General features: G+C 36.3%; 1 protein-coding gene across 4 annotated transcripts in view; it reads left to right on the forward strand.

Moving 5' to 3' along the window:
• The window catches only part of RPTOR (regulatory associated protein of MTOR complex 1), a 422313-nt gene that overhangs the window by 110952 nt on the left and 285860 nt on the right, over positions 1-25501 (forward strand). For all 4 annotated transcript variants that reach the window (XM_060764302.2, XM_060764303.2, XM_060764304.2 and 1 more), the window contains exon 4: positions 23458-23616. In XM_060764302.2, coding sequence (XP_060620285.1) covers positions 23458-23616 — 159 coding nt within the window. The remainder of the gene's footprint in view (positions 1-23457; positions 23617-25501) is intronic.

A 25501-nucleotide genomic window follows, 5' to 3' on the forward strand; every position in this document is an offset into this window, starting at 1 on the left:
GGAAGTTTCTCCCCTCCTGCCCACCAACAGCGCAATATGCTAACATCCCAAGTACATTATGCAGCGAATAGAATGGAGAGAGCTCTTTCCCTGTCTTCCACTGCAGCAGTCACAGCCAGGTAATTGGAGATGGAGGAGAGATAGAGAAGATCTCCTATTTTGTATTACAATGCCAGCGGGAGAAGAAAGATGAAGCTGTAAAGCTTGCTGCAAAATGGAGAGGAACATTACAAAGTTCATATCCTGAATCAAAATGTTGGAAACATTGGTGTTTACTCTGTTTTTACTTTAATGGAAGGAAAGTTGTTACCAATATAAAAAAAAACCTGTTGGTTTCATATGTGATGAAGCAGAGTTACTTTGTGTTTTCTATTTCTGTCAGCTTGAGATGGGAAAGTTATAGGTCCTTTCTACATGGGAGATTTCTTTGCACATAACAGGAGAGATAAAGACGGTAGAGTTATGAGGAACCTGCTGTTCTCCCCTTTTCTTCATTATTAAATGAACAATATGAGAGGATTATAATACGTTTCAGTGCTAAAAATGAAACCTATTATAAATTATGAACAAAATAGTAATAGAAAATTATATTGCTTTTACTAGTAGTAGGATGCCAGGTTTATGTAGGGGGGGGGGGATCATCCTCTAATATGCATTTTAATGAAACAATCTATTTTCTTGATGACTGGGGAATTCCTATTCCTTCCATTTTTATTGTACACAGAAAAGGGAGGGCTATATAAACAAAGAACCCACCTCACATTTTCTTCTGTTTACTGAAAGCTATCTCAACAATTTCAGTTAAATAAATAGCAGGAACTCCCTATTATGGTAGGCTTGATGTGTTAATATAGCATCTATACAGTTCTCACTTAGGCATTACTAAAAAAGAGGGAAGATAAAAGAGAACACAAATTTCCTTAGTGATTGTGTTGTATGGAAACATTATTTGAAAATACAATACTGGGACCTGTATCCACAGTTCCATTTATCCACATCTGACCAAAATACATCCTCTCTAGGCATTTTCTAGATCAGGGATGGGCAAACTTTGGCCTTCTGGGTGTTTTGAACTTCAACTCCCAGAAATCCCAGCCAGTTTACTGGCTGTTAAGAATTGTCGGAGTTGAAGCCCAAAACACCTGGAGGGCAAAGCTTGCCCATGCCTGTTCCAGATCCTTCAGCACAATTCTATGAAATCCTTGGCCTGGAAGTCCTTCTTTTCAATAGGGTCCATTAGTATCTAGAGTTTCACGTATCCACATGAATTCCAGCAACAGGAAAACAGGAATCCAATTTTAATGACTGATCAAAATATAAATGCATTACATCTCAGCAGAACATTAACCAGTTCAACTGCGTACCTTCCCAATGTTGTGGGTAGATGCTTACTGTGGTTGACCAACTTCAAGGCTCTTCTTCTTTCAAGTTTAAGGTTCTTTATGATGGACTTAAATTGAGAGATTATTATGATTTTTTATTATTATATTTATTTATACTTTGCCTTATCTCGCCAAAGGGGACTCAAAGCAGCTTGACATAAAAGTATTAGTATACAATTTAAAATATACAAATATACAAACATTAAAACAAAATTAAACACAAACAGCATTCAAAAAAATTCAATTAAAAACTGTCAAAACATATTCAAAGTTAAAAACTATAGCTTCCCCTGTCTAGATCTTCAACACCTTCATAGTTAAATGCCTGCTTACATAAAAAGGTTTTAGCCTGCCACCAGAAGGACAGCAGGGAGGGGGCTTCCCTGGGCAGGGAGTTCCAGAGTTGAGGCATATCCACCAAGAAGGAAGGTCCTCTCTCTCATTCCCAACAACAGAGCTTGAGATGGAGGTGGAACTGAGAGAAGGGCCTCTCCTTTGTGGAAGGGGATGTGGTCATCCAAATAGCCTGGACCTGAACTGTTTGGGGCTTTAAATGTCATAACCAGCACTTTGAATTGTGCCTGGTAACAGACTGGCAGCCAGTGGAGCTGAGCCCCCTTTCAAAGCAATCATTTAGCTTTTGAAAATACATGCAAGATATAAGTAGGAAAATTCTGCATATGACATAAACAATTCTAGGTATAATATTCATTTTCATCATGATTATATTGTTTTACAGATTCAGCTTTAATCTTGCCCAGCTCCCTAAAGGTTTTACAGTGTCTTTCATCAGCTTGGCTATATTAAGATAAATAATCTGAGGTAAATTCCTAAAGATAACTATATCCAGGAAATTGGTCTTAGTGGTTACATAGGCCAACCCCTTAGCATAATGGCAAATGTACTCTTATAGTTGCCCCAAATACCTGGCGATCCACACTCTGCTTAAAAACCTGATGTTTATCTAAATAAACAATAACAGATTGATCGATAAAGCTTCTTATCCTTAAAGGATTTGTAAATGACATGCACATACATGACTTATATCCAGGTAAGTGACATGCACATGCATGACATATCCAGTTTGGATGATAGGCCATTGGATTCAACCAATTTGGATGATAGGCGAATGGCCTATGGATTTGAATCCATAGGCCATTGGATTCATAATCCCAGAATTTCCAGTACAGGAAATTTCAGCTTTTATTAAAGTAAAGCTTTTGGTATTTAGCAAAAACAATTCATGTTACAAAATGTGTAAGAGAAGTGCACTAAGCAAATAAGTTCCTTATACTATATTTATAAAGTGTTTTATTCCATAGGTATTGTAAATACACTAGCATGTAAAAAAACATTAAAAATAATAAGTTGGAATGAATAAAACCAATTCTTTTAAAAATGAACCTCCATGTTAGTTACACTATGTCAGACTAAATGGAACATTTTACAGAGATTTGAAAAAATTTCAGGCTTTGGTGAGTCTGTGGGAAAGAGTAGTTCACAGTTGTGGAGTAGATTATGGCATCACATGCTTGATATAAATATTGATATCTTAATAGGGAACTGTAGATAACATGCCCCTTCAGAAACCTGAACCCAAACCATTAAAAAGTTTTGTTGAATAGAGACATTATGAGATATGTTGATTAGACGTGTTCAGTTTTGTTTTCCCCCCAACCAATTCTGTACATAACTTTTAAAATTGTGTCTATTGAGCTTTCAAATTTGCACAGTTTTGTCAGGAATAGTTAGAAGATCCATTGTTGAAGTTGTCCATTTCAGATCTTGAGCTTATTGTGTCAATATTTTTGTGACAGAATGTGCTGAATCTTCTTCATATTTCCAACCAGAATTAAGCCATTAAGTCATTTGATTTTATGTAAGTGTTGACTCACAATTCAACAAGTGATTCATTGGATCCACTCTAGTTAAAATGTAGTCAAAATCAAAATTATGTTGCCCCATATTAATCTGGTATTCTACCTCTTCATTATATCCTACATGCATATAATCTCTGTATACCAAGTACATAGAGTGCATCAAGGAAAGAGTCCACTGTGCACCTTGCATTGGTTCAAGTTGCATATTTGCTGGTGTTATTTCACATATTAACTTTCAACAGAGTAGCAATGTAAGCTTGTCTTATACGTGTTATCACTCTTCTGTGTACCAGTACTTGGGTCATCCATGAAACAATGCATGGAGATTCAGTTGTCTTAGAACAATATCCTTCCAAATACAATATACTCACAGTTAACTGGCACCCATGGGGATTAGGTAAATGCTAGATAAATGTAGTTTTTGGTTGCTTCAGTGTTACTATTAAAAATCGGGCTAATTCTATACCCCAAACTATATAATACATTATGTATTTGACTTAATAGTTATATTTAAATATAGTAATTAAAAGCAAATAAGACAAATGTATCCTAATGTAACACAGTTTTATGTTGCAAAAACAGCTTTTCAAATTTCAGGTATTATTTTTGTGGTTTTTTATTGCTATTTGCTTGAGAATTTTGGTTTATTGAGTTCTGATTAACTAAGAATCTATTGTAATTTGTGTCCAGATAGAGGCCTGGGTGTCAAAACACATGTAAGCAAGCCACAGGCAAATACTTACATTACCTCAGCCATGGTTTAAGTTCTACTGATTTCAGCAGCAGCTGAGTATGACTGTTTCTGGACATAAACCTGTGTGTACTGTTTATATGTCTGCTTTTTACTCCTTTCATAGACAGCCTGGATTAGATTCTGTAGCTTACCTAGCTCTATTACACTGGCTAATAATTTTTCCATTTGTCAATTATTTAAACTACAATGTAAACAGGCATCTCTGATTTATATGGTAGGAAAGATAATTTGTGTTCTATAGATGGGAGGCAAGTGCAATGTTGTTTTTGTGGCTTGTCATCAGGATGGGCACTCTATCATAGCACTTGAAAATAAAATATGATAGACATGGATGTGTGCAGATCAGGGAATAAGAGAAAACATTGCATCTTGACAATTTATGGAAGATCTAACACAACTATTTAGCAATGTAGAATTTTACAGCTGCATCAATGATTGACAGTGTGTCTCCACTGTACATAAAAACATTCGTCCATCTACATTATAAAAGCATTCCTTTTAATTCTGCATTTCAGACATTTATGTCATTTTCTTTTTGTACTTGTCAGAATGTAAAGTTTGAGTTATGCTGTGAAACAAGTGTGTAGGAGAAGAATCACAGGGAGAGAAGAGTCAGTAGTACAGTGGGCTCTTGGTATCCATTTGGGGTTTGTTTCCAGGATACCAAAATCGGTTACTGCACAATGGCATAGTCAAAGGGTATAGTTTATATGAAACAGCAAAATCAGAACTCATTTTGGGAATGGGGAGCAGGAGGAGCATTTTCAAGCCTTGAATGGTTCAGTCCATGGATGTAGCATCAATGAATATGGAGGTCTGACTGTATCTAATGGATTTAGTATCCTGCAGTACAATTCCCCATCCTTTTGTGCCCTGTCTTATTTAGACTGTAACCCCAATGTTGCAAGACAGGTCCCTTAAAGCCCCAGACCAGTATTTAGTAAAAGTAAAGTTTATTGGTTGACAATCAAGAGAGTCCAAAAACAAACCAAAAAGGCTCAAAACACTTATTCTTCAATGTGAAAATAAATTTACTTTTTTGAAATAAACGTTTGTTGTGTACTTATGTTCTAACGGACCTTACTTAAAAAGTATTTCCCGGATCCACTTTCTCTGTTGCTCCTCATCGGAGTCTTGCTCACAAGTAGTCTTTCTTCCCCTCCTAATATTCCCAGTAGTATCACAACACCTGAGATCAGGAAACCGTCAAATAGCATCTTGTATGCTGCTTTGAGAACTTTTGTGGCAACAATTGGGGTATAAATATTCTAAATAAACATATATAAATAGAAACAGTTGGTCATTTTGCAATTTTCTGAATCAGTCTAAAACCCGAGACACCAACAATCTCTTTTTGGCTTGTGTCATCTAATAGCTTCTGTTAGAATGATGAATAAATGTTTAAGACAAGATTTTCATATGGTTAAATAGAAGTGTAAAACTGAGAATCTTTTGGGATTCCAGTAAAGCATATACATACCTTTTTATACAATAAAGAAGAAATGAGAGGAACACCTAGAAATAAAGAAAAAAGAATCAAAGACATTACCAAATAATAATTAAAAAATCTAAGCAACAAACTGACTTTTCATCTATAAAATGTTGCATTTTACCAAAAAAATATTTTTTTTCAGGGAAAACAAACCTTAAAAGTCTTCATGATGTCCAACTTTCTGAAAAATGTTCATCCCTAATTAGGACCTTAGGAACAAAGCATGGCCAACGACTGATCTGTTAGTTAGTCTTTAATAAGCCCTGAAAGTCCCCCCCCCCCCCCGGGAATTGAATGTTTGCCTTTTGTGTTTGGAATCCGCCTTGAGTCCCCTCGCTCAGCCTTCCTTATGGTCCAGCTCTCACATTCATAGGTTACTACGGGGAATGCCATTGCTTTAACTATGCAGATTTTTGTTGCCAGTGTGACATCTCTACTCTTAACTATTTTATCAGGATTGGTCATTGCTCTCCTCTCAAGAAGTAAACTTCTTCCGATTTCTGGCTGCAGTCTGCGTCTGCAGTAATCTTCATGACTAGAAATATGAAGCCTGTCACTGCCTCCATGTTTTCTCCTTCTATTTGCCAGTTATTAATCAGTCTGGTTGCCATAATCTTGGGTTTTTTATGTTTAACTGCAACCCAGCTTTTGTACTTTCTTCTTTCACCTTGGTTATAAGGCTCCTCAGCTACTCAACTCCTCCTCGCTTTCACCAGTGTATAAATATGCGTTATACTTGAGGGCTTAAGACAATTCAGCACTGCATCTGAAGAAATGAATTTAGAGCCACAGTATGCGCAACCATATTTCCTCCTTTTTATGTTGCAAAGGGCCTATTTATTTGTCATCTTCACAGTATTTCTTTCATAAGGACCAGGAAGGGAAAAGCACCACAAAAGATCTGCAGCTGTACCTGTTTGCTCCTCAGTTTTCTTCAGACTTCTCAGAGTTTTCTGGGCTGTTTTCCAGAAAGCCTTCAGGAATCCAACTTGTCTTTTCAATTGGTTGTTTCTTAAACAAGATACAAATTCCCAGAGTTTGGAAATGGGTTTTGCTTTTTTGACAGTTTGTGAAATATCATTGAACTGGTCTTTGAACCCCTAAAGTTGCTTGTTTTTGCAATAACCACTAATAGATGCCTAGTTTGAATGTATGCTTTTACCTTTACCTGAGCCCCATGTTTTTAGGTGTGTAGGTGAAGAGAAGATGTTCTCATTAATTCATTGCTATACTTGACTACATTCAAGATCTGGGTAGATTATCCCATAAGAACTCCTCTAACTGTTATTCTGTCTGAGGAAAGTGGTAAATAGTAAGCCTGGTTTTAACTATACTTTAGTTGTTACTTTTTATTGGCTTTTGAGAAGGCCAGGAGGTGGGTTGAAAATAGAATGATGCAGTGTTTTCTTAACCTGCAGTCCAAAGAAGTTACATGCATTATGCATCCACTCTTCCATTTAAATTGTCGTTTGTCTTTTCGCCAGAGAGAATTGCTGCAGCTGGACAGTAATTTGAGCTCTGTCAACATGATAGTTCCCTCCTGTGCATTCACCTGAAGTAGTTGGATTTTAGAAAACACCACACATTTGAGATGCCTTTTAGACTTTATTTTTGGCCAGAATGCTTCTTACAGTCTCTCTGTAGCCTTGGAAAATCCCAGTGTCAACATTTTTTCTCCATTCAAATGTTTAGATTACTGAAACAAAAGCTTTTGGCATATTGAAATTTAGACAGAGCGACTCAAGACAAAAAGTCAAATTATTTGGGAGAAATAATAGGCCATTGTGTTAGTTAGCTTTTTCATTTTTAAATCACAATTTAATCAAATATAATTGCTCTTGAAACCTCAAACAGCTGTACATGAATGCCTGGGAAACAAAAGAATTGATAATGCATTTTAAGATGTTTAGCTGGGGAAAATGCCTTTATAGTATTGATTTTAACTTTATTGTTTTCCCTCTCCCCACAGCATTTCTGTTTTAAATCTTAGTCAAACACGATTGCTACTTTCAGATAGGCTTATATTTGGCTTTCAGGTTTCAATTTATTTAATTCCTTCCTTGTTTTTCTTTATCTAAATAGCCACAATTGCTGCAAAGTGGCCCCTCTGATAAATCAATAACAGGGAATATAATAGTTGGAAATGTTCAGTTGTCTTTCCTCATGTTTGAGATGTGTCCTCTATTGAATGAAATAACTAGAAATGTTCCACCTTAATTGTATAAATGCAATTGAAGCTATTCCCAAACTGGACTTCCCCAAGGCTTTTCTTGTTGACAGGATGTCTTGAGTCACTCTGTAAAGTGATCAGAAAAATCAGATTCTTGCCAGAGAAGCAGCTGACTGACACCACCATCAGCAATTCTTGTCCTACAATGTACATCACCAAGGCATTTTGACAATTTCTATGGCTGGTGTCAGCTTAGGATAAACAGATAAATCTGAGTGCCATCAAGAAAGGAGTAGCAATTGAAAATGTCTTCAAGCCCCAATCAGAAACAAATCCTTCATACTGTGGACTAGACAGTACTATGCAAAAAAAAAAATAAGTACACAAGTAATCTCCAAGATTTTACTGAAGTAAATAAAGACTTTACTGCAATAACACTTTTCCTGGACTACTACTAGTAGTTGGGAGAAAGTAGTATGTGCTCTAGGATGAACCTTACCTACAAGATGCTTTAATTGTTCTTTTTAATCATAAAATGTAGTGGATAGTTTTAAAGTAGAAATCTGGATATGAACAATACTCTTTTATTAGTAGTAGTAATTGTATTGATTAGCCCTTAGGCCATATCACAGTATCAAGCAAAACAACAAGGCTTGATAAGACTTGATTGCACTCTATATAGTAAATTGAAATATAAAATAGGAACAATACATTTGGATCATTCTAAACCCAAATGCCAAATAGTATTATCCCAATTCGTTCTTCTTAGTATCATACCTGTATTTTTCTTCAACAAAAAAGTCAATTCATCCATGTCCTTTATTTCTCTGATTTTTTCCACCCATTCCTGTACGGGTGGGACTGAGTCTTTCTTCCATTCTCTAGCAAAAACAATTCTAGCGGCAGTCGTCATATATGTAAAAAGTTTATCCTCTTGTTCCGTCAGTTGTAGATCTAAATCTGTACAACCTAACAAATAATACTCCGGTTTTCTTATGAATGTTCTTTTTAAAATCTTTTGTGTCTCTTCATGAATTACCCTCCAAAACTTTACTGCTTCTTTGCAAGTCCACCACATATGGTAGAAGGAGCCAACCTGTCCAGGCATTTCCAACACTTATCAGAAACTGTTTTATACATTTTAGCCAATTGTTTCGGTGTGGTATACCATCTGTGGAACATTTTTATCCAATTTTCTTTTAAATCCATTGCGTATGTATATTTTAATTTTTTGTTCCACATCTGTTCCCACTCCCTCATTTGAATTGGTCTTCTTAAATTTTGAGCCCACTTTATCATACAGTTTTTAACCTGTTCTTTTTCAGTCAGCCAGGTAAGTAATATGTTATAAATATTCGATATTACTTTCTTTTCTAATTTTAAAATTTTATCTCATGCTGTTTCCTCCCAAGAGAAGCCATTTTTTTTTATCTTGATTGTAATATTCTTTAATTTGCATATAATGTAACCAAGTAATATTAGAAAATTTTTGTTTTAATTCCTCATAAGTCTTAACATTGTTTGTATCTTTATTTAACAAATCTTTGTAGGTTGGCCATTTTCTCCATCCTAAAAGTCTTCGCTGATTTGCCTCCATAGGAGAGACCCATAAAGGTGTTTTAGAATAAAAATGTCTTTTATATTTTTGCCATACTCTTAATAGGGATGCTCTCACAAAGTGATTACCAAAACTCTTTTCTTTCTTTTCCTTTTCATACCATAAATAAGCATGCCATCCTACTCTTAAGTCATTTCCTTCTATATTTAAAAAGCCTTCTTTGTTCAACAGTATCCAATCCTTTATCCATATCAACGCACATGCGTCATGATATGCTTTAAAATCTGGGAGGCCCAGACCTCCTCTATTCTTCTTATCAATCAAATTATCATACTTTATTCTTGGTCTTCCTCCGGCCCATATAAATTTCACTATTTCTTTTTTCCATTTTATAAAAAGTGTTTGGCTTCTAATTATCGGGAGGTTTTGAAAAAGGAACATCAATTTCGGTAGTACATTCATCTTAATCAAAGATATACGGCCTAAAAGTGACAACTTCAGATGTATCCACTTTTGTAAGTCCTTTTGTATTTTTTCCAGACTTCTTCATAGTTATTCTTTAGTAATTGTCCATTTTTTGTCGTGATCCATATGCCTAAATATTTAAATTTCTTTACTACCTGTTTGCTCTTTAATCATATCTTGTTTTTTCTTTTCTACATTTTTCATTAATAACTTTGTTTTTGACATATTGATTTTAAATCCTGCAACTGACCCAAACTCTTTTATCTTCTGCACCCATCTTAATATATATTTACTTGGTTCTTCCATTATCCCAAGTACATCGTCTGCAAAGGCTCTTATTTTGTATTCTTATTTACCAACTTTGGATCCCTGTATGATTTGGTCTTTTCTTATTGCCTTCATTAATGGTTCTAATGCCATTATAAATATAAGTGGGGACAGGGGACATCCCTGTCTAGGTCCCTTCAGTATATCAAACTCTTCCGTCGTTTGACCATTTATTCTTAGTTTAGCCTTTTGTAAATCATATATCGCTTTTATTGCATTAGTAAATTTATCTCCCATGTCCAATTCTTGTATTAATATCTTAAAGAAATCCCAATTTAGGTTATCAAAAGCCTTCTCTGCGTCCAAGGCTAGTATGGCAAATTCTTTTTGATGGTTCTGTTCATAATATTCTATTAGATCCAATGCTAGCCTTATGTTATCCTTCATAAATCTATTTGGTAGAAATCCTGTTTGGTCTTCTTCAATCCAGTTTCTTAAGAAATTTTTTACTCTCTCTGCCAATATGTTCGCCAAAATCTTATAATCCGTATTTAATAAAGAAATTGGTCTGTAATTTTTAATCTCCGTCTCACAGGTTCCTTCTTTATGAATCAGTACTATTTCTGCCTTCGTCCAAGTTTCCGGAATTTTCTGTTCAGTCATCACTTCATTTAATACCTTTTTAAATAAAGGTATCAATTCTTGTTTAAATGTTCTATAAAATCCAGCTGTATATCCATCTGGACCCGGAGCTTTGTCTGGGTCCATCTTTTGAATTGCCTTCTCAATTTCCTCCTCTGATATCTCTTTATTCAATTGATCCCTTGTTTCCTCATCCACTTTCTGAAACTTAAATTTATTTATATAAGCCATTATTTCTTCTTTATCTATACAATCTTTTGAGTATAATTGTTTGTAATATTTCCTGAACTCCTCCATTATTTCCTTATCTGTTGAGATAATTTTATTTTCCACTTTAATCTTCATGATTTGTCTAGATTGTTTTTTTTTTCGCACTTGTCTGGCTAGCCATTTTCCAGGTTTATTCGCATTTTCAAACGTTTGTTGTTTCAAAAATTTAATTTGATTAGCTTGAAATTCTAATTCCAAATTATTCTTCTTTTGTTTTAATATCTTCAGTTTCTTTTCCAGTTGTGCCTTCTCAGGCTTCTTTTTTAATTCCTTCTCCATATTCATTATATCATTCGTTAAGTCTTTAATTTCTTTATTCCTTTCCCTATTCTTTTTGGAATTATGTTGAATAAAATGTCCTCTCAGGACTGCTTTCATTGCATCCCATATTATTTGTGCATTTGCCAGCTTCGTATCATTAATTTCCAAGTAATTTTGAATTATTCTTTTGTAATTAGATCTATCCACTTCTGTTTTTATCAGGTTTTCATTCAGTCTCCATCTTCTAACTCCCTCTCTTTGAAATATAATTAACTCCATTGGGCAATGGTCTGATAGATCTCTAGGGAGGATGAGAGCATCCTGCACTTTTGTCATTAATTTTTTTGTAATCCATATCATGTCAATTCTCGACCAAGACCGATGCCTGTGAGAATAAAATGTATAATCCTTCTTTTCCTCATTTCTTATCCTCCAAATATCTTCCAAGTCCAGCTCTTTTTTTAAGTCCAATTTTTTTTGGGGTAGGGTACTTGTTTCTACTCCCCCCCCTTTTTCTTTACTTTCATCTTATCCAATTGAGGTTGCAACACTCCATTAAAATCTCCAAGTAATAAAAGTTCATCATACTCAGCCTGTTCCAGGTTGTTTTTCAAAAATTCAACAAAGGATGATTTAGGTCCATTTGGTGCATATATATTACATATCAATAGTTTTGTGTTTCCAATAAGAATTTTAACTGCGAGGCATCTGCCTTCTTGATCCTTGAATAGTAATTCCAATACCAAGTTGTCTTTTATTTACAGTATTTATATACAATTTTTCTCACCCCTGGGGGACTCAAAGCAGTTTACAAAAAGCAATGGCAAAATTCAGTGCCTTATATACATAAACCGAATCATAAATCAAACAGCATATGACTAAGTGTAAAATACAATAGGATAAGTTCACCATATGATAATAGGACATTTAAACATGAAGTATAAAAATTAAAAACACCTAATAAAAACATTGATCCAAACTATAAATAAGATAAATTGGCAATGAAACAGTAACCTGATATAGACATTGTCAAGCAGATAGAAAAACAGAGATAAAATGTTAGTATTCTTATAAATGACACTAATCTGTGTTGAAGGGAAAGAAGAAAATAGGTTTGTAAACAAAAATGAAGAGAATTGATTTTCTAAATGTAATATTATCTGTTAACTGTTTTTAGAAGTTGGATTTAATACCTGTACAGGTAAAGCCATTTATATAGCAGATACCTATGATCACTGTAATATTGAGAAAGTAGTCAGCCTTAAAACACTTTTCCTTTGCAGGGAAGAAATGACTGGCCATGAACCGGTACACAATGATGAGGTTCACTCTATTTAATTCTAACAAAACCAATATGATCTTGTGCTTTGGTGCCCTTGGTAAATCTTCCTAAGGGGAGGGTTAAGTTGTAAACCTGTCAGTTTCTAACTTGAAAGAGTGGTAAGGCAAAGTGCTGGGCAGATTGGAAGAACAAGATGTGCTACTTTGGCCTCCCAAAGCTGTGTGAGCTGAAAATTAGGTTGGCTTCACAATGATATGCTGCAGATATTTTCCCCTTTGGAATCTGAATTTGTAGCTTTCATGAGATGTTGGGGTATGGGAACAATGAAGAAAAGAAATTAATCATGCAAAATAATGTGCTACATCTTTGTCTGTTATTGTCATTTGAATTTCCTTCTCAGACGGAATTGAGAAATCTTTTTATTAGTGGCCCCTATTTCAATCATAAAGTTTAGGGGTGGGGGCTACACATACTTTCAGGGCAGTAGGAGACCCCTTCCTTGACAGTGTTTCGACATACCGTAATGTATGTGACCTGGTTCCCTCTAGATGTTATTTAACACTGTTCACCTTGTGCTATGATTGCAATGTTGCAAATCTTATACTAACTTTTTGTTAACATTCATGAAAGCAAAGGTGGGGGAAATTCATACAAGTATGGAACAAGTGGACTTGAAAGAGATAACATTACGTTTGCACTAGTTCATGGTGGCTAAAACATCCACTGACATTGGGGAATAATTTATTCATTTTGAGTGCAGGATACACTGTCTGTCACCTTTCGGTTATATTGCCAGCTGGATATTATTCTGACTAGAGTGGCTAATGGGATTTTGGTTGACAGGCATGGAAGTCTTTACTAAAATCTATTTCTAGGCATGTGTCAATTTTCTGACGGTGGGATCTGTTCTGATGTACTTTTTGCAGAAGCAATTTCGTTAACAACTATTACGGTGTCCCCAGAATTTAGGTTAAGGTAGATGTGTTTTCTGTTTCTTCTGCAGTTGTTCCTGCACGGTACCAGATTCTGTAATCTATTTAACATCTTTCAGGGAGTCTGTTCCCTTCCTTGTTCCCTTGGCACCCACTGAGGTCACAGAGAGATTCGAAGTGCTACACCTTTATTCCTGCAATTAAAAACCCCTTATTGAACAACTTAATAGGATTACTAGCTCCCGTAACTTGTTTTTTTAGAGTAGTAACACTCTGCAGCAGATACAAAGGATTTCAGACTGAGGGTGCATCTACATAGACACTGTAATGCAATTTGAAGCCAGCTCGAAGTTAGAGTGTCCACCAAAGATATACCCACAATGTGTGCTGCATGATGTATTAAGCCAGAAACAGTGTGTTAACAATACTCACCAGAAAGGCCAGAATAAGCCAAAAAGTTCTGCTGGAGCCAGTCAAAGAGTATATGCAATGTTGGGCTTGAATTAGGGAAAACCCTTCTGCTGACAAAATTTAAATATTCCTGAAACTTCTGAAAACAGTTAACAGCTGTTCAAAAGGTAAACAGACACCGTAGAGAGAGAAAACAGCATCATTCTCATGGAGATGCTCACTTTCTGTCTCCTTGTTTCCATTTCCTCTGCCTGCCATAGCTAGCACATCACCGCATCTCAAAGTACTGGTGAGGAAAAAAAATGTTTCCTGGGTTTGTTATTGGATAGTGCGGCCACTGGCCTGGGCCCTGAAATGGTTCCTGGGGTGCTTGGGTAGGCATTGCACTGCAAAACTGTTTTGTTTAAATCCACCTCCAAACTGCATTATAGTGTATATGTAAAAGCAGCCTGAAGAATGAGATCGATTCATAAGCCTATTCTTGTCTCTCTTGGATCTAGTTAACCCAGAGACATTTTAACGAATTGGATTTGTTGTCAGAGTATGTTAAACATGGTACTGCAGACAAACTAAATAAAAAAGTTACAATTTCAGAACTTCCTCTGATTGCTGAAATAGGCAGGCTAGTGATCCCGTCAGCAGCAGTAGCTGAGCCTTGACTCAGCGGTTTTCCTTTCAACCTTTCTAGTAGATATACAGCATCTATTTCATAGAGCCATTCCCAACAGAAGGCTCAAAACTTCACACTTGAGGTTACTCTCTGATAGGGATGTAAAAAATCTTTTGAACAAAGTAATTCTTGACAAATTTCAGTTTTTTGCTACTGCAGGAAACCGAACTGAGGAAAAGCTGTGTCTCCTGAAAAGTTCATGACATATAGGAACAAGAAAAAAGAACTGAAAACTTTTCTGTAATCTGCATAGGAATACTGTACAAATTCCTTTGCAGTTTACATTGATTGTATAGCTGTTTTTATCACGTTTACTGTAGGGTGAAAAAAATACGCAGAAAGGGGCATGCTTTGTCAAAGTCACAAGTTTGTGCAGAATTTATCGCATATTTTGTGCAAAGTTATTTTCTTTGTTTGCTTTTCTTCAATAAATTGCAGTGCTTTTCATTGAGACAAATAAACACCTTTTAAAGTTACAAAGAAATGGGCACATGGCTTATTTGCCTTGCTCACTATCTATGTAAATAAAAATGTAATATATATAGAACTCAAAAACCACTGGACGAATTGATACCAAATTTGGACACAAGACACCTAATAACCCAATGTATGTCCTTCACTCAAAAAAATTGATTTTGTCATTTGGGAGTTGTAGTTGCTGGTATTTATAGTTCACCTACAATCAAAGAACATTCTGAACCCCACCAATGATGGAATTGAACCAAACTTGGCACACAGTTCTCCCATGACCAACAGAAAATATTGGAAGGGTTTGGTGGGCAGTATCCTTTGGTTTTGGAGTTCTAGTTCACCTATATCCAGAGATCACTGTGGACTCAAAAAATGATGGATCTGGACCAAACTCTACAAGAATACTCAATATGCCCAAATGTGAACACTGGTGGAGTTTGGGGAAAATATAATATTGACATTTGGGAGTTGTAGCTGCTGGGATTTATAGTTCACCTGCAATCACAGAGCATTCTGAACCCCACCAATGATAAAATTGAGCCAAACCTCCCACCCAGAACCCCCATGTGGGCCACAGCAACGCATGGCAGGGGACGGCTAGTCAGGAATAAGAGGAATGAGAACTTGCATCCCTATTTTCTAATTGAAAGCCTAAAGTGTTGTATTTAATGGAACATGCATATGAAATTGACATAATGATGAGATTTAATTCAGGATATTTGGCATCTAGTTCTAACTTCCCAACTCTGACAGATTCTCATTTGCCAGCTTTCATAACTGGGATTTTCCCCCCTGTACTTTACCAAAAGTCCTGGGAGGATTTTGAAGGAAAATAGACATTTTAATTGCTGCAGTTATTCTATGCTTAAACTTGCATTCTAGGTTGAATATAAATAACAGGTTATTTAATAAGATGTTGGAAAACCTCCCCAAAGTTGCATTCTGCATGCTATATATAAACTATATTTTATTTAAAAATGGTTTTTGATGCTGTTAGCAGTTCACCTGTTAAATTAGTTTCCTTAAAATAGTAACCTGGGAAATAAGTACTCTGCTGCATTTCTTATCACTAATTTGCTATCTGTTCTTTCAAAGGTCAGAAAACCAGTAGTTTGCCACATCACCTCCAGTCCACTTGTTTGCTATGCTGGGTGTACAGGATAAAGCTTTGAGCCCTGTATTCCTAGCATAGAAATGTGGTTGGCTGATTGCAAAGGGACAAAGGAGTATTTACCTGTATTACATTTCTATAATGGACTTTTAAGAAGCAGGTGCCTGTCCAGTAGAGAAATGCAGCAGGCTGCCCCTGGAGGGACTCATTTCTCTGTTTCTCCTTAGATCCCTCAGTTATTTTTTGCACTGGCTGAAAAGGAATGGGCTTCGTTTTGTCTTTTAAGTATGTATGGAAACCAGGCAGATGCACAGAGGAAGAAATAGCGTGATCTGCCCTTCCTTGGCCAGCTTCCTCACTTGCCTGGAGGGGTGGGTTTTTATGTTAATTCAAGGCGTTTATAGGCTGATGTAGAGAAGACAGTTTTTAAGGTGGCTGACAACAACAGGTTAGAAAGGCTATAGGTCTCCAAAAATAGTCTTGTATATCTGTTTCAGTATTAAAAGGAAGCAGGGAAGGTTTATGGCACCTTTAATAACATTAGAAATAAGTTCTTACATTGAAGAGTTTTAAAACTGGAAAATTTAGATCACAGTACAATATTTAAAATCTAAAAGATTTCACAAATAAAGGCAGTTTAAAAATAGTTTTAATGAATCAAGAAATGAAATAATGTAACTGAGAGAACTAAAAATTCACAGAAATAGATAATTTGCTGAGAGAGCGAGTGCTCCATAAAACAGAGTGGTTTAGCTGGAAACAGTCTCTCTGGTTGCCACTCACCATATCAGTTGACAAGGGCACCCAGAGGAGGAGCTCGTTGGGCTCCTAAATGGCATACGAGGATGTTTTGTTTTATATAATCTCACCCCAAGCTGTTCAGACCTTCAGAGTTTATATCAACACTTGAACTTAAGTCCAGAAACATTTTGGAATCTTTATGCAAGCACTGACGTCACATGGTTTGATTGACTTGTCCCTATAAGTAACCAAACAGCAGCCCGATTATAATTAACTGTGAACTTGTTCTAAAAAGTAGATCCTCTTTATACTTCATTGGACTATTCTATCCAGTGGGCTGCAAGAGTTTGGACAACTGTTTCATGGCTATCCCTGTCCAAATGGTTGTTACAATGGCATGTTTCCCACAGTGATAAAAAGCCTAACGATTCCTAAGGCAATAGTGGTAGAACCAGGAGTGCTCTGAACAGTGTGTCTAATCCATTAGGGAGTGCTACTTCATTCAGAATAGTCTTTACTTTACTCAATTGAACAGATGGGTCTACTAAAATTAATTGGCTCAGAAAGATATTTGAAGTGTTATCTTCCTCACTGCCACCGTGGACTTTCATGGTATATATGGCAAGCTCGAAAGTGGATAGGCATGTGCAGTAAGCGTTCTTTACTAAATTATAGGATTTGGCACTACTTTCTTCTGAAAATGTATATAACTTTGGAGAAAAGGAAGAATCTTCAGAGTCAAGAGGAAAAATAGACAACTACCCAGGTGTAATTACCAGTGCTACACTGTGAAAGTTTTCCAAAGCATTTTTACCAAAGAGTATTACTAAGGAGTACAAACAGACATACAATCCGTTCAAGAAAAAATATTGAGTTTTTTTTTTTTGCAACACACTGATCCTGGAATCTGTGCAACTTTCTTTTACTTCTTAGCAGCAGCTCTTGGGATACATTCAATATATTTTCAAAATATTTTATAATGTCTCCAGAAGAGTAGTGATTTTTTAAAATCTCAAACAGCTGCAAAAGAACTCAAAACATTAACAAACCTCAAAGATTTTACCTCCCAAGTCCCACATGACACTCTCTCTCACACACAAACACTCACAAACCTGAAAAAAGTTGCTGAAACTGAAATTGGAAATGATGTGGCATCACTTTTGATCATAACAGAACCAACTATGCAGTCTTTAGGGGGGAAAGGTGAGAAAAGAACTCCTTCTCTGTGATATAATATATGAAGAATTGTGCAGGTTTCGTAGAAAGGGACATATTGTATACACAATACTGATAGCAAGACACTCCTAAGGTGGAAGAAAATCTAAAAAATTATGAAGATTTCATAGAAAGGGACATGTTGCATACACAAGAGGTGGGACGCATGATAAACTCCAAATTATTTGGGATATTTTACATTGCCTATGATGCAGTGAATGCAGTTTGAAACTGAATGTGGGAAGACTAGATTTTGTCCTTCCATAGAATTGGCCTCAACCAATTGTTGTAAGAATAAATTTAAGCCCCTATATTCATCAAAGGAGGGAGTGGGGTAAAAATGGAATAATACACTGAGAAATTCTAACTGCATAGAAATTGTGTTTGTGCATGTGGCTATTTGCCTTTTCTTTAATGCATAAGTCAAATATAATTTCCTCTCCCCTTAAATATATCTCAGAATTCATACCTGATTTGAATGGCAGAAGCAGAGAAGAATTGAAACTGGGGAAAGAATGGGCAATACTTGCAGAAAATATGCTTGACTGTGGTGCTGAAGCAAAAATAAATCCAAAATAGCTTTGGGGACAAGAGAACATTCCTTTGAAATGAACGGAGAGGAAACTTTGAATGGCAGTTTTATGAGATGAAAATTAATTATTTGGAAATTTCAGCCCTGATTTATTGTTTGCCCAATATTTTTGTCATCATTAAAATGGCACAACAGCTGTGGGCACAATTTTAAAGAACTCATTTTGACAAGATACATCAGGTAAATAATCCTGAAACATACAAGTTACAACTGAGCTCTTCAGATTGCTCCCTTTCTTCAAGTTCTGTTTTAGTCATGAAAATATCCCCTCCCTTTTTAAATGGGACGAAGAGAAGCTTCAGATAGTATGCCTGCTCTTTGATTAAATCAGTAAACCAAATTAATGTGGCTGAATTGTTTCAGGATAAATGGGATCAGCATTCATGCTTTTACATGAAGGTGGAATTAAAAAAACACTTCATCAGCAAAGCTTGCTCCAAAATTACCGCACAACCATTTTATATGCAATACATGTCAGAAGTTCATGAATCTGATAAAATGGCCTGTGATTTGCCAGTGTTTTGGGTTGTTTAAGCATTAAAGTGCCTCAAGTCTCCCTGCGTTTTGTTTAAATACACTAAGGCAGACACTCTTTGTAAAGCAGGGCTTGTCACCACTTAAAGGAGTGATGGCTGTAAGTGGAAATGAATTCAAACCTGAAGGGATTTAAACAAACTTCTACCGAGATAGAAATGTCAAAAGCAATAGATTAAAATGGTCATGAAAATGCACCATCATGTTCAAGAAACTCCTAACTTTTTAGTAGATAGGAAAGTTAGTGCCCTCTACTGTTAATGCAGTTCTATCAATATTCAGATCAGTGATACAAACCACACTCGATGCCTCAGTCACTAATTGTAGAAATTGTTTCTAGCTTGTGGCTTTCAGTTTTAATTCTGGGAGTTGCTTTGTTTTCAGTTCAGGATTCTCTAGAATTGTGAGATGGTGTCATCACAAACCAAGTTTGTTAGCACTCCATAAACAGTGGTAACAATGTTTCCCATTTTGGTACTACCTTTCTATGGGGATAGGATTGCAGAAACCTAAGAGGCTGCACTGATGGTAAGATTTCTAGTGATGGAGTCTTCCAAATCAATCAGGATATATATGCTCTATTCACATATTGAAATCCTGAGTGTAAAGGAACATTGATAAGAACATTTAAATCCTGAGAGTAAGGGAACAATTGATAAATAACATTATTATTATTATTATTATTATTATTATTATTATTGTTACTGTTATTTGAAACACAACAAGAGTAGTACACAGCAAACAACAGTGCTGGCTGTTGTATTGGATCACACATTGGTGTGATCCACTTCCCAAGTGTCTAGGACTGTGTGATGTATTGGCAAATAATGTGTGCAGATCCTTGTAGGGTGGCCTTTTGTAGCTGACAGATGGTAATTTTTTTCAACACCGATTGTGTTTAAGTGCAGGCCAAGGCCTTTAGGTACCGCACCCAGAATGCCAATCACCACTGGGACCACCTTTATTGGCTTGTGCCAGAGTCTTTGCAGTTTGATCATTAAATCCTTGTATTGTGCCATTTTTTTCAGTTGTTTCTCTTCAATCCTGCTGCCACCTGGGATTGCAATATCGAAAATCCATACTTGGTTTTTTAACACGATTGTGAGGTCAGGAGTATTGTGCTCCAAAACTCTGTCTGTATGAATTCGGAAGTCCCAGAATAGTTTGACATGTTCATTTTCTGTAATGTTTTCAGGCTTTTGATCCTAACAGTTCTTTGTCACAGGCAGATGGCATTTGTGGCACAAGTTCCAATGAATCATCTGAGCAATGGTGTTATGCCTCTGCTTGTAGTCCATCTGTGCAATCCTTTTGCAGCAGCTGAGGATGTGATCTATCATTTCGTCTGCTTATTATTATTATTATTATTATTATTATTTTACTGACACAAATCACATAATAATAATAATAATAATAATAATAATAATAATTATTATTATTATTATTATTATTTGAGGGGCTGAGATATTCTGTAATATTTTTGTAGTAGTTCCTTTGTCTCATTTATAGAGAGGGAGTTTAGATGAGTCACTAGTAAAACTGGGCTAATATCTCCCCTACTCCACTCCATCCTCCCTATAAAGGCAGTATTTCCCTCTGAGGCCAATAACATCACTAGTCTTAAAGTTATGTAATATATACAAAAATTAGAGAAGCAAAATGACAAAAGCTTAACCAACTGATGGAGTGTATTCAGTCTAATTTAATTGTACAGTTGATCAGTATCTGGATAATCTCTACTACGTGGTAAAAATGTGGCAAAATATGTGGATTTCAGCACACCTGTAGTTCTGTTTTTCTATTTAGCATTGCTCTATTTACCTGGATTGGCTGTAGTTCATGAAGATGGTGACTCAAGTTTTGGGATTCCGTTTTGGGATTCAGTTATGGCTTTAGTCATAATCCTGTCTCTAGTATGACCATACTAGGATGAAGAACTGCAAATTTTGACAAGGTTCCTAATGTCCTGTTCACTGCCCTGCCCTGCCTCTCCTATATTTTAGTCCAAATAAAGTATTAAAGAGTTCTGACAAAAGCAAAAGCAAATGACTGGTTCCTCCTCTCATCATGGGCAAAACAAACAGAGGTTTGGTTTGACTGGTGCATCAGAACACTGTTTAATAATGTAAGGCTAAAAGCCCTTGGTTGACAGATAGATGCTTAACTGCTCATTTAGAGGCACCCTGTTTTCTCTAGTGCTTTGCTCTCTGTGTTTTTAATGGGAAAATGATATTATTCTATGTAAAGTTCGGTTAGATGGACATGCTTTCCCTTTTAATGAGTCCATTCATCACTAATGTGTCCAGTTTATGCCAGGGGAGTGTGGTGGAGTTGCCAGGCAGGAAATCGTCTGTTCTCCCCACTGTGTGGGAACTGAAAAATTGCCTACCACTTGAAGGCTTGGTTATACTGTCTTGTAAAGGTGCCAACAGGCAGAATGTGATTTAGGGCATGCATTTTGCAAATCAGCACCTTCATAATCGTGCTGAAAGATACCAGAGTGAGATCGAAGGCAATGCTTGCATTAATGCAGTATACTGTGAGCAAAATCACTGAGTGACAAACCTTAGCATCTTTCTTGCAGCCGCTTGTCTCCTGCTCATAAACACAGATGAGCAAAGTGAAATATTGCACTGCAAGGCAGAGTTTTCACTGAACAACCAGAAATGCTAAGAACTATCATGGTACAAACTTTCTCGCTTACACCTGAAGGGACACTGAATATGGAGTGGATAGCATGAGGTTACTGGTACTGCTTCTAATGTAGTAAAACACAGTAGTTCATTTTGGTAGCTTGGAAAAATAGTGTGAAAGGACACTGTGCAATATGGCAGCATTGGACAGCATATCTTAGTTTATATGTAGATTTTATTTTGCCCCTTAAACTGCTGTAATTGCCTCCTCCAGGCTTTGAACAGTCTAACTAACATAAATATTAATGGGGTTGGCTCAACTCATACTCAAACTAATGGGTTCAGTGCAAGCTCTCTCAGGCTAGCCAATATAGACAAATGAGTTTTCCTCTTGGATAAATGTCCATGGGAGTTAAACATGAAGACATTACATTGAAATCTACAGCTAACAGTGACTTTGCAGAAAATATTTTAGGCAGGACAATCCAAGATGTAGTTATCTTATTTTGGAGGTACTTTTTTAGGGAAGGAATATCCATACTGGAATTGGCACTGTGGTTTTGTTGTTACCCCTGTTCATTTCAGCAGTGGTTATGCAGGAGAATTGTGTTTGTAAATTATTAAGTTCAGTCCTCGTCATTTTGCTAACACATAGTCCTCACTAAAAAAAGTAATTACTGATGAAGTGAGAAGAAGGAGAAGGAGGACATTTTATTTTCAAAAATAGTTTAATTCCAGCAAGGGTTGGTGTTAATAGTACTATAGAAACAAAAAGAGGCAGAAAATCATAGCAGAGGTACAAGAAATGCTGTACTTACCTTTTCTTTCTGTTTTTGGGTGTCATTTCCAAATTATGGTGACCACAAGGCAACCCTATCAGGGGATTTTTGTGACAGGATTTGTTCAGAAGGGATTTCCTGAGGCTGAGAGAATGTGAGCACAATACGATATCAGTGCTAGTAGGTTCAGAATGTCCTTGTGTGGTGTTGTATTGCCTTCTTTTCGCCAGTGGAAATGATTGGTGTATGATTGTTAAAGAGAACCCCTGGATTCTCAGGTGGTATATCTCTGTACATCTCTGTATACTGGAGGCAATGTGCCTTGATGTTGGGTTTTGGAGACCACTGTTGGTGAGATGTATCTTGGCTTAGGGTCCTATTCAGCATGCGTCGAGAGAGGGAGAAAGAGGAGCGGGTTTCACTTGTCATTTCATGTGTCTCTGTAGTTCTTTGTTTTCTGGTCTTGGTCTGAGTTTATAAACAAATTAGAGACTTAAAATAAGGTTTTATTTGAACAAGTGTTTGGACAACAGGAAAGTTTGCCTTCTTGAAAATTTAATGATCTATTGTCTATGTCTAAATGGTTGCAGTATCCCTAGCTTTACACTGTATACATTTCAGCACTGCAGATGGTTCCTTTGGCACCAATATAATTTGTAGGAGGCCTTATGCATTATGAAGAGAGAGAAATGCCTTTATAGCAAGTGACTGTTTTAAAGTTATCTAGGTTTATTTGGCTGTTTAATGCAAAATAGTGTCAAAGAGAGTTGATGAGAGGTATACAAAATCATTTTAAAAGCAATATACAGTACTAAGTTACTTATTGGTATATATTAGATAAAGGAGTATGTGCCTCCTTCCTCCGCAAGTGGATGTTTTTTATTCTCAAACATATGGAAATTAAATAGGGAAATTAATTTTGCTTCTCTCTCTTTTTGCATACAGGCCCGATACAAACAGAGCCTTGATCCTACAGTGGATGAAGTTAAGAAGCTATGTACATCACTGCGTCGAAATGCCAAGGAGGAGAGGGTCCTTTTCCACTACAATGGACATGGTGTCCCCAGGCCCACAGTGAATGGAGAAATCTGGGTATTCAACAAGGTAAGTGGTTCAGAAATGGAATTCAGATTGGTTCTGAATTTATTGGGAAGCCAACACTGTCATGTTTCTTCACTCACTTTTGTATCCCATGCCAAGTTGTTGTGAATTATTGGTATATATTTTTCTGTAGGACAATACTTTGGGAGAATTAAGTGTGTATGTATGCACATGCATGTAGACATAACACTACAGCGGGGTTACTAATAAGATAAAAGGTGATAAATGAGCAAGAGCAGTGTAGGCATTTATTATTCAGATGCTTCTCAGGGGATGTCTCTGCAGAACACACAAGTTGCTTTACCAGTTTCCTGAGCTGATAAAGGAATATAGTACAGGAATGTTTTAAGGGGAGGGAATGAGTGGAAAATACCCCCCCCCCCCCCACACACACAGGCAACATAAAAGCTGTGCTCCTTTCATGGAAATTGTATTCAGGCACCCAACACTGAATGGGTCTTCATCAAGGTACATAAGTTGCTAATGGGGTCAAAACACAGCTCCTATCATGTATAACAGTATAGAGGATGTGTGAGTGCATGTGCACCTTAAAGTCAGCTTAGTGCAACCTCATGGATTTCATAGAGTTTTCTTAGGATTGAGATACTCAGAGGTAGTTCTCCAGTTCCTTCCTCTGAAATGTAGCTTACAATACCAGGTATCTGTTGGTTATATCCCACCCAAGTGCTACCTCAGGATGATTCTGCTTAGCTTCCGAGATAATTAAGACGCCATCTACACTGATTATTTAATGCGGTTTCAAACCAGTATTGCAGTGGTTTCACTCTGCAGATGATTACATAGAAAATCCTGGAACCAATTTGAGGCCCTGATGTTGATTACATAAACCAGGTATCACTAATGTATATTTAGAGCTTTCTTTCCCAAGTGAGAGTTTGTTGTCTGTCTGCTGTAGTTTGAACCTGGTTTCAAACGGCATTAGATGGCCAGTGTAGATGGGGCGTAAATCAGTTTGCAATGCAGCTATTTAACAATGAAGGTTGCTTATGTGCAAATGGAGGTGGCTCACAACCTATTTCTGGACTCACTCAGTTTTTGGTGTTGTATATCTGGTGGTTTTGATCTTGTTTTAGTCTTTGCTTAACATTGCAGTTAAACCTCTGAGTTTCTTCATATCAGTTTTACAATCCACACTTAAATATAACACATTTTTTTCCTTTTAGCCTAGCCTGCTTTAAAGGGAGCTTCTTTTCTGAGAGCGTATTCCTATTATCCCACTTCTTAGAATAATGCAGGGCCATCAATATTTATGATGGTTTGCAATACTGTTTTAAAGGAGGAAAGATCCCCAAAGGAGATAAGAACTCCACTGAACTTTACAGTACATATCCAAATAGAAGAACATGGTTTCAGTGCTAGACCTTTCAGTGCTTGTGGTCATAGGCATAATAATAATAATAATAATAATAATAATAATAATAATAATTATTATTATTATTATTATTTCTGTGCTTCAGTCTATTGTATGAATGTATAAAACGTGAAATGCATTCACTAGATGTTTCAACTTTAAGTTGCAGTATTGAAAGCCAATATTCGGCTTATACTCAGGATCTTTGTTAGTATTGTTTGAGACAGAACAACTCTGTTACAAGAGTTTCTGATTGAAAACATTACTATAAGAGGGAGGTGATGGGTTTTGATGATTACAAACTGCATCAGCTAAAGTGTGTTTTGAAATAACATAATTAGTATTTCTTTAGTAGGTTTGTTTTAGCTTATAAAATATGTGGGAAGTCCTTTGATGGAAAAATTGAGATGAACCATATTTGTTGTGGTTCAGGATGCTTGCAGCATTCATCTGGTCACCCTAAAACAACAAATAATGAAACTAAATCTTGTGTTGAAAAGCTCTCAGCAATGGTCT

This window comes from Anolis sagrei, chromosome 2 (assembly GCF_037176765.1).
Source record: "Anolis sagrei isolate rAnoSag1 chromosome 2, rAnoSag1.mat, whole genome shotgun sequence".
Classification (NCBI taxonomy): domain Eukaryota; kingdom Metazoa; phylum Chordata; class Lepidosauria; order Squamata; family Dactyloidae; genus Anolis; species Anolis sagrei.